Raw genomic sequence first — 9,647 nt, forward strand, 5'->3', positions numbered from 1 at the left:
TCATTGGTGCCCGGAAAAGGCCCCACTATGTTCCTGGGGCACTTCTGCGGAGGATGTGATGGAGAGTTTGATGCTGCGTTTGGGCTCGGCGAAAAGAAGGCCGAAGCGGCGTGAGCTTGGATGGACTTCACTTTCGGCGACCGTGCTTGTGCCGACCTCGCTCAAGGGCCGAACGAGTGAAAATTGCCGCTGCTGGTCTTCATATCAGCGAGCAAATTTCAAACTGGTCTCATGCGATCTATCCCATGGTTGATGAGTAAGGGCGGAACAGCGAATAGCCTTTCCTCCATGAGCGCGGCCGAATTCCGTTCGCTGACCAAGATCCCTCCATCACGTTATCCGCGATGAATGCATATCAGATCGAGTCTCCCACTCCGTTCATCGTCTGTGAACCACTTGAAACGATAACCAAATTTCTCATCGAACCTCAATCGCGTCATTGAATAATTGAACATCCGATAAAATCTAGTCTCTCCCTATCTCTTACCCACCACAATGGCCGACCCAAGCCTCTACACCTACCCTTCCCCTCTCAAAGGCTACGAAGATCTCCCGACTCTGCCTGAGTGAGTCGTGTCAACCGTGGTTTGAGGCTGCCGAACTAACCCTCAACTTTCAGCGAGAAAAATGACTCCGGACCCAACGCCAAATCCTACATAAACCCTCCCAGCGCCACCAAATCCTCCGCCTACACCCAGTTTCCCTCGCCGATAACCAACGGCACCCGCGGCGGCTTCGACATCCACATCTACTTTCAGCAGACCTCTGAGTCCCAAACAACCTACGCCAAGCAACTGCACGAGCGCATTCGGCGCGAATTCCCCGAGCTGCGGGTCTACTCACTCTTCGAGCGGCCGATCGGCCCGCATCCGATCGGCATGTTCGAGGTGAACGTTTTCACGCCGGAGCAGTTTGGCGCGTTTGTGAGCTGGCTGGTGGTGTGGAGGGGTCCGTTGAGCGCGCTGGTGCATCCGAATACGGGCGAGGATTTGAGAGATCATAGTCAGAGGGCTACTTGGTGAGTTTACAGTGGCTTATCTGCGTGCCATGCGTGGAAAAGGGGCATGGGATGATGCTGACTTGTATGATAGGCTGGGACAACCGTTTCCCTTGGATCTTGGGCTGCTGAGGGAGTTGACGAGCAAGGCATGAGTGGAACGGGGAATGGGATATTAGAGCTAGTAAAGGGCTGTTTCATTCCTCTCGTCATGTAAGAGCCGCGTTGCCACAATAGCTTCCATAGTCAATCCTAGTGCTTCTCTTTGGCGTTGAATTTCGGCAACGGTCATGGCGGCGATCACCCTCTCACGGGCGATGAGACCATGTGATCAGATAGCTGCAGCCACGTTCGCCGTTTTCGAGCTGCTATCAGCAGCCACATTGCTGTAAACCGATGTGGCCGCGTTGAAGTTGCAAACAGTGACGACTTTCATCACCACGACGTTCTCGGTGGCACCGCGAGAGTGGCTTCGTCTGCGGTGGGTGGCATCACCGTAGCCGGGTGGACGTATGGAAATGGCGCCTCACGTTGTGTGAGGAGCGGGTGGAGAGGGTTGTTCGACCGATGAAATGCCATCAATGGCAACGGCTCGGGAGATGGCTGCGACTTGTGTGCCGAGGAGAGATCGCTTCTGCTGGCCATCTCGAAGTTGTGGCGGTTAATCGAGATTGGCGGAGACGGTAGTATCGGAGTGTGTTGCTAGTAAGGCAGAGATGGCGATGAGAGATCGTTGTGGCTTAGTACGATCCGTGCTGTAGAAGCAGACTTCCGTGGCAATGCTTGATATTGTCGATCCAACGATCGTGGTGTTGGAAGTACACACGCTGCTGGGGGAGTCGGTTGTGGCAGACGCGGAAGGTACGACCTGTGAGCACATGACAGAGCACGGCACATCCCGCGGACCTGCAGGAAGCGCACGTGCGAGGCATGTGAAAGCGTTCATCCCAGAGTGAGGCGTGAAAGATAGCAGCGATAGAATGGATCTACAACAAATCGAAGTCGTCCATTGCATCACGGTACTTCATGATGTTCTTCTTGATCTTGGAAGAATCCACCCAAGTCACGAAATCCTCCATGTTCCTGCGAAGACATGTTAGTAGATTGCTCCTCAGAACCAGGATAATCTCAACTGAACAGTTCTTACCTAGTGACCAAGAAAGCCGGGTCAGTCACAACCTCCGTACCCACACGCACATGGCCTTGCTCGATGAACTTGTTCGCCGTACTAACGTGCTCCGACATCCGCAGCCTGGTCATGACAACACCCAATCTCCGCCTGCAGAAAGCCGAGACTGTGATCTTCCTCTCGACATCGCTGAGCTTGCCTTTGCCACCACCACCGATGCCAAGCAAGCCCATGTCGTTGAGTTTCTCGAGCAGCTGGTCCTCCTGCCTGCGACGAAAAGCCGACTCGGGCGGCAGAAGAGCGATACGATGCGCAAGATGGCGCAATTGGCCAGCGAGACGGTTGTATGAGGTGTAGTCGTTGGGGTTGGTGAGGGAGTAGCGGCGAATAATCTCTGCGCCGCGGTGATTGGCGTCTTGCGCATAGTTGGCGAAATCGACCTTGCGCAAGAGCTTTTGCTCGTGATGTTTGAGTTGGCGGACCATTTTTGCTGATTTTCCCCAGTCGAGATCCTGGTACTGGCGATGTAGTGGCGTCGAGACGAGATTTCAATGTTTGGCGGAAGTGAAGAGCGGATTTGGCTGCAAGCTTTCGCGGCGCGGCGCGGGACGTGTCGCGCCCGCGTCGCCCAAAAGAGCGCCAGCCAAAATTTTTGGGAAGGCGTACGCGAGTCAGGCAGTCTACGGCACGCTTTGACTCAACCTCATCTATTTGGCAACCTATATATTGTAGTCATACCTTGTATTTTGCATTCAGCGTAATAGCAAAGATGCCTACCGTTCACTTGCTTGATTACGCAGCGGGCAACATTCGATCACTCGTCAACGCCATTGAGAAACTTGGCTGGGAAGTAGAATGGGTCCGATCACCGGATGATGTAGCCAAGGCCGACGTACGAATGCACTCTTGTCCCAGACGGTGCATTGCTGATTGCTGACAGGCTGTTTGGATCATGTAGAAACTCATCTTGCCCGGCGTTGGCCACTTCGGCCACTGCCTCACACAATTCGCCAACGCAGGCTATGTCGAGCCTGTGCGGAAACACATCCAGTCCGGCAAACCCTTTATGGGCATCTGCGTTGGACTTCAGGCACTTTTCGAGACTTCTGCTGAGAACCCCAACGTGCCCGGTCTCGGCGTGATCAAGGGACGCCTGGAGCGATTCAATGATGCCGACAAGAGCGTGCCTCACATCGGCTGGAACTCCGCCAACACATCCTCCTCCGACGAGGCGAGCAAATCACAGAGCATCTACGGCCTCCGGCCAGAGAGCAAGTACTACTACGTCCACTCCTTCGCCGTCCCCTACCGCGCCGGCGAGCTCGAGAAAGACGGCTGGACGGTGGCGACCGCCAAATACGGCTCCGAAGAGTTCATCGGCGCCATCACCAAAAACAACGTGCTCGCGACGCAATTCCACCCCGAGAAGTCCGGCGCCGCCGGCCAGCGCGTCCTCAAAGCCTTTCTCGAAGGCACCAAGACCTCGCCCCTCCCCGCGCCCTCCGCGACCGCAACCCAAGGCCTCACCCGCCGCATCATCGCCTGCCTCGACGTCCGCACCAACGACGCCGGCGACCTCGTCGTCACCAAAGGCGACCAGTACGACGTGCGCGAGAAGTCCGGCTCCGGCGGCAACGACGTCCGCAACCTCGGCAAGCCCGTCGCCAAAGCGCAGCAGTACTACGAGCAGGGCGCCGACGAAGTCACCTTCCTCAACATCACCTCCTTCCGCGACACCCCCCTGAAGGACCTGCCGATGCTCGAAGTCCTCCGCCAAGCGTCCGCGACCGTCTTCGTGCCCCTGACCATCGGCGGCGGCATCCGCGACACCTTCGACCCGCAAACCAACCGCACCGTGCCCGCGCTCGAAGTCGCGACCCTCTACTTCCAATCCGGCGCGGACAAGGTCTCCATCGGCTCCGACGCCTGCTACGCCGCCGAAGAGTACCTGGCCGCCGGCAAGAAGCTCTCCGGCAAGACGGCGATCGAGAAGATCAGCGAAGCCTACGGCGCGCAGGCCGTCGTCGTCTCCGTCGACCCGAAGCGCGTGTACGTCGCTTCGCCCGCGGACACGCCGCACGCGACGGTCGAGACGGCGTTCCCGGGCCCGAACGGCGAGCGGCACTGCTGGTACGCGTGCACGGCGAAGGGCGGGCGCGAGACGCGCGACCTGGACGTCGTGCAGCTCGCGACGGCCGTCGAGGCCATGGGCGCGGGCGAGATCCTGCTGAACTGCATCGACCGCGACGGGACGAACTCGGGCTTTGATCTCGAGCTGATCCGCAGCGTGAAGGGCGCCGTGAGGATCCCGGTGATCGCGAGCTCGGGCGCGGGCAACGCGGCGCACTTTGCGGAGGTGTTTGAGAAGACGCCGGTGGATGCTGCGCTGGGCGCGGGGATGTTCCACCGCGGCGAGTGGACTGTCAGGCAGGTGAAGGAGGTGTTGGGGAAGGAGGGGTTGGTTGTTAGGCCGTTTGAGGAGGAGATTTGAGGAGGGGAAGGGGAGCGATTAGATGTGATGTGTGAGAAACGCATATACGGTTTGATGATACTATCATTCGTGTGGAGAAGGGATTGGGATAACACTGGTCGTGCGGAAGGAAATGGAATTCACCCGTCCTCGTACTCATAGCCGTGATCGTAACAAGTCGTGATCCTCTACCCGTCCCAGAAAAGAAAAAGGAAAATCGTTGCTCGCTCCGCTGGAAGGCTCAGCATCGCTCATCAGAAAGGGAAAGAAGAAATAGCTCGTCGAAGTCCACTACTCGGACTCTCTCCTCCTCCGGCTCCTACTCCCCCTTCTTCCCTCGCGTCCCCCGTCATCCATGAAATCCCCCGCGATCCCCTTGAAAAGCTTCCCGGCCGGCCCTCTACCAGCTAACATCTCCTGAATATGGTCCATTAGCTCGTTGCCCGTAGACTCCGGCTTTCGATTGCCCTCCTCATCGAAACGAGCAGGCAGCTCTACAGTGCCGTCCGAGCCGGAGTCCGAGGGCGGGCCGCGCTCGTACTTGTCATTGAACAGCTGGGACGGCGGGTCGCGCTGGCCGCGCCGGCGGCGGCGCGAGTGGCGGTCGTTGTCATCGTCGTTGTGTCGACGGCGTCGAGACGAAGCCACGGTGTCTTCGGAGTCGGAGTAGGAGCGGCGGTCGTCTGGGCTGGCGCGGTTGCGGCGGTCTTCGAACTCGACGTTGGAGCCTAGGTCGAAGCGGACTCGGCTGTTGGAGCGGGCACGCGGAGGGGGTTCGGAATGGGATTCTACACCATCTAGACGCGAGAAAAGAGAATGTCAGCAAAGTGTCCCGTCGGAAAGATAATTCAATGCTCAAGTCGGTTCAGATCAAAGCCTATGGCCCCGACGTACCCGCATCTCGACGCGTCTCGCGATCCTCATCCACGCTGCTACTTTCACGGTCTTCGCGCGCAACCTTGGTTGCAGTACTAGGGTCATTGCCACTCACATTTCCGGGGTCCCTGCCACGGTGCCCGTCTCGGTCTCTGCTGTCTTCACGGCCACGCGCCGCCGGAGCATCGTTTGGCGCTGCGTAACGTGGATCGCCTGCGAATGTGTCGTTCGGGTACGGCGCGCCGAGAGTGGCGTCGCTATCGCCGTATGCACCGCGCGTCTGCTCGTAAGGCGTGTGCGAACTTTCAGGAGGGTAGTCCGCGGGGTTGTATGCCGGGTAGGGGTTGTAATTGCCTTCTTGTTGAGGATAAGGTTCGGCAGGGTGATTGTATCCCGGGTCGGTGGGCGGAGGAGGGAAGTAGTTGCCGCCTGGGTAGGCTGCTTGTGGCTGGTCATAGCCGACGGAGTCGTGAGGTGGCGCGTACTCATCAGGGGTATACGGTTCGCTGTAATCGTCGTCGTGGCCTGTGAAAGTCAGTAATCTGTTCGCGTGCGCACTCGAGATACTTCTGGACTTACGTCGTTCCCGGCTCGCAGAACGGCCGCGCTCTTTGTGCTTGTTGTAAGCGTAACCGGCCGCGCCAGCTGCGCCAGCCGCCAGTCCCGCTCCGGCCAATTGCCTTCTTCTGCTCTTACTCCTGCTCCTGCTGCGACGTCTGGTGTCGGGGCTGCTGCCGCTAGAGCTTCCCCTGTGGCGTCTTCGATACATACCCGGCTCCTCGTCGCTGTAGTAACCGCGGCCGCCGCGGTCAGGATAGATAGGATCGCCGCCGTAAGCTATCATAGGGTCTTCATCAACACCTCGTCTGCCATTGACAGGGTAAGGAGCAGGGACGGACCTACTCCGCGAACGACTGCGCGATGGGCGCCTACCTCTGCTGAGCTCGTCATCAATGATGGCTTGCTTCTTTGCCTCCTTGCCGGCCTTGGTCTTCTCGTACAACCCAGCGAGCGCGGCGCCGCCGAGGCCGGCGGCTGCGATAGGTACACCTTGACGGATTCTGCTCTTGCTGCGCGAGCGCGATTTGCCGCCGCGGCTCTTGGAACGGACGCGTTCCCAGATACCAGCTGCCGCTGCGGAGGCAAGTCCAGCCTGTGCGATACGCCTGTTGCGGTGTTCCGGGTCTCTGTGCTTGCTCTCGCTCCTCCTGGTTCCGCCATCGCTGAAGTAGCCGGTGGTGGCGGTGTCGACACTTCCTCTGCGGCGCCTCGAACGGGAGCGGCGCGGGCGATCGTTGATGATTACAGTCTCGTTGTTTTTCCCGCGGTTCTTCAAAGCGTAGCCAGCAAGTGCACCGACAGCAGCGACAGCAGCAAGCCCTCCCAACTGCTTCGCGCGAGACTTCGAGCGGGATTTTGAATGGTGGTGATGTCTCCGCCTGCGCCTAGGTTCACGGGAGCCACTACGCGAACGAGACCGGGACCAGGAACGAGACCTACTGCCAGAGCCACGGCGCCAGCTCTTCGCGCGGCGGACAGCTTCAGCACCCAGGGCTCCGACGGCTGCACCACCAACAAGTGAGCGGCCGCGGCCACCTGGATCCCTGCCCTGGCTCTTCCTGTGGCTGCGCAGAATCTGAGCACCAGCAATACCAGCAAGAGCACCGCCAGCCAGGTCGCGACGGCGGTGGCGGGAGGTTTCTCGGCTGTCTCCCTCCACTATGCGCTCGCGGCGAACGTATTCATAGCTGTCGTCACTTCCATACTGGGAAGCGCTGTCCTTGGGTCGAATTTCGTCCTCGCGATGGCGGCCTCGGTCCACTTCGCGGATGCGGCGTTCGTAGAAGTAGTCTTCGTCCTGAGGCTTGACGGAAGGTGCTGGTGCCGGGGCCGGAACAGGAACAGGAACAGGTGCTGGCGGCTCCTCTCTGCGCACCAGCGACTGTCGCTCGTCACGCACTTCTTCCTTCTCGACAAAGTCGTAGTTCGGTTCGTCACGTCGGATGATGATCTGCTGGGGCTCGCGGCGCTCTTCTCTTATGATAATCGGGGCTTGCGGGGCTGACTCTCGAATGATAATGGGCTGCGGCGCCGGCGCCTGGTAATATTCAGTTTCCTTCCTATACCTTTCGATTTCAGGACCTCGATCCTCGTGGTGATGATGATGGTGGTGGTGGGGTGGTGAAAACGACCGCTCGCGCTCGAATCTGAACTCGCGGATCCTGTCTTGGGTTGGTGGGGAGGGTGCACGAACGGTCTCTCTGTCTCTTTCGGAAAAGTAGAAGTTGCTGCGGCTGCCGTGGTTGTGGTCGCGCTCGAGCACGCGGTAGGGGATTTCGCGCCTGGGCGCCTCCCGCTCCGTCACGCGCTCGGTTACGTGCCAGTCATCGTCGCGGCGGTCGCGCTCGGTGACGCGGAAATCGATCTCGGTGCGGGGCTTGGGCGGAGGGTCGTCGCGGCGCTCGCGCTTGACGATTATCTTGTCGTAGTCGACCTTGTCCTCCTCGCCCCAGTTGCGGTCGGGGACTTGGTAGCGCTTGACGGTGGTGTAGGAGCGTCGGTCGGGGTCTCGTTCGGTCTCGCGGCTCCGGTCGCGCTCACGGTAAATGACGCGCTCGCCTCGAACAGACATGGCGGCGGCGGCGTCTCAAGCTCAAAGCGACAGGAACAGGATGTGACAGCCCGGCGCTTGGAGCAAGTGGAGCTGTCGAGGGCGTCGACGGTCGTAGGGCAACGAGGCTGGCGGTGTGATGTCGCGAGGTGTGTCGCGCAGCAGGCTGAGACGACGGTGCGTTAGTGGGCGATGTGGTTGCCTCGCGTTGGTGCGGCGGTGGCCGGGCAGTTGGCGGGGTCCGTCGGTCGCGCGATGAAGTCGTAGTGGGCTGGCGGCTGCTGAGAAGTGGGTCGATGTTGTTCGCTCGCGGTCATCAGTCGCAGTCAGGCCGCAGCGCTGATCGACACAGGGTGTGGTGCTCCCTGAATGTTTCGTCGCGGATGAGGTGCGGTGGAAGGAGGGTACGGGAGGCGCGAGCCGGGAGGTAGAATAGAGGCTGGAGGCTGACTGGCGGGTTGCGGGTGCAACTGGACTGGCGTGACTGGTGAACCGGTGACGACAGCTGCCCCAGGCCGCTGGTGGGATGTGGCTGGCGGCGGGCGGAGAGTGGAGAGGGATGACGGGCCAAGCCTGTGACGAGCGGCAGGACCGTGCTGAACTCTGCTGCGGTAGGGCAGGGAGGGCAGAGTGAGGTCGAAGTGAGAGGATGATGAATATTGTATAGGTAGGTGAGTCGATGTCGATACTGTGGTAAACACCTCTCTCGTCCACCCATCATGCGGACGCTGCTCGAGGCCACGAGGCGCGAAAGGGCCAGACCGAGTCATCATCAGGCGGCAAGGCAAGCACACCTGCGAACTGCTTCCTGCGCTGCAAGTCTGCCTTGCTGCTCACCCCCTGCCTGAGGCCTCCACGCAGCCTACGTACCCTCGAAGACACCTCCCATTCTTCCACCTCCTCACTGCAGTCAGCATGCAGTGCCACTACAACGATAAATTGCACAAAACCCAGGAGCCCTGAAAGCCACTGCTCCGCTTGTCGCACAGTCATCAACTCTCCGAAGCGCAGGAACAGACATGCCTGCATGCGAGCGCTTCCCACGCGGCGGCACGGTTCTTGACCTCACTTCATGCCTTGCTGTTGGAGGCAAGTTGATAGATAATTCCCTGAAAGTCACTGATATGAAGACATGTGAACGAGATTGTGTGAAGAATCAAATGCGCTTTCGTATTTTCGTGTCACTCATGCCGCGCTATACACACCTCCCGCCCTCCGACTTGTATGTATACGCTTAATCAACAGAACGAAGATCCACCCACCCCCTTCCATTACATCCAAGCTCTTTTTCGGCCATCCATCTGGCCGCATGCTTCTTTTCTTCTACACCCCCATTAGATGCCATGCGATCAAACACTGAAAAGATCCTCAAAGCAAAGTCAAAAATGCCACGCACATTCTTCGCTGCCGCCATCCACGACGAAATGCAAGCAAAGCAGGGCGAGAAGAGCGCTTCCTCCCGCCCCGTCCCCTGCGTCTGTGGTGCGCAAGGAAGGTCGAACCCGTAAAAAGCCGAAACAAACCCAACCGGACCCAAACCCAGACTCACTCTTTCCGTGCCGTC

The 9,647-nt window shown here is 59.2% G+C and overlaps 4 protein-coding genes across 4 annotated transcripts; 2 read left to right on the forward strand and 2 right to left on the reverse strand.

Annotated features, from left to right (window-relative positions):
* Nucleotides 1-187: 187 nt before the first annotated feature.
* Nucleotides 188-1,273, forward strand: WHR41_04862 (uncharacterized protein). The gene is made up of 3 exons (XM_069373468.1): nucleotides 188-566; nucleotides 620-1,018; nucleotides 1,092-1,273. Exons 1-3 carry the CDS (start codon nucleotides 496-498, stop codon nucleotides 1,150-1,152), a joined length of 531 nt encoding a protein of 176 aa, XP_069229161.1. The 5' UTR covers nucleotides 188-495; the 3' UTR covers nucleotides 1,153-1,273.
* On the reverse strand, nucleotides 1,150-2,654 carry WHR41_04863 (uncharacterized protein). The gene is made up of 2 exons (XM_069373469.1): nucleotides 2,145-2,654; nucleotides 1,150-2,080 (listed from the first exon to the last, which is right to left on the reverse strand). Exons 1-2 carry the CDS (start codon nucleotides 2,609-2,611, stop codon nucleotides 1,984-1,986), a joined length of 564 nt encoding a protein of 187 aa, XP_069229162.1. The 5' UTR covers nucleotides 2,612-2,654; the 3' UTR covers nucleotides 1,150-1,983.
* Nucleotides 2,655-2,855: 201 nt separating this feature from the next.
* Nucleotides 2,856-4,617, forward strand: WHR41_04864 (uncharacterized protein; the record flags this gene model as incomplete). Its single annotated transcript, XM_069373470.1, has 2 exons — nucleotides 2,856-3,018; nucleotides 3,085-4,617. Exons 1-2 carry the CDS (start codon nucleotides 2,896-2,898, stop codon nucleotides 4,615-4,617), a joined length of 1,656 nt encoding a protein of 551 aa, XP_069229155.1. The 5' UTR covers nucleotides 2,856-2,895.
* A 23-nt stretch (nucleotides 4,618-4,640) lies between these two features.
* On the reverse strand, nucleotides 4,641-8,104 carry WHR41_04865 (uncharacterized protein; the record flags this gene model as incomplete). The annotated part of the gene is made up of 4 exons (XM_069373471.1): nucleotides 4,641-5,393; nucleotides 5,491-5,997; nucleotides 6,052-7,570; nucleotides 7,727-8,104. 4 exons carry the CDS (start codon nucleotides 8,102-8,104, stop codon nucleotides 4,888-4,890), a joined length of 2,910 nt encoding a protein of 969 aa, XP_069229156.1. The 3' UTR covers nucleotides 4,641-4,887.
* Nucleotides 8,105-9,647: the final 1,543 nt, after the last annotated feature.

Source organism: Cladosporium halotolerans (genome assembly GCF_011745625.1).
Source record: "Cladosporium halotolerans strain TM138-S3 chromosome Unknown Sca16, whole genome shotgun sequence".
In the NCBI taxonomy this organism is placed as follows: Eukaryota; Fungi; Ascomycota; class Dothideomycetes; order Cladosporiales; family Cladosporiaceae; genus Cladosporium; species Cladosporium halotolerans.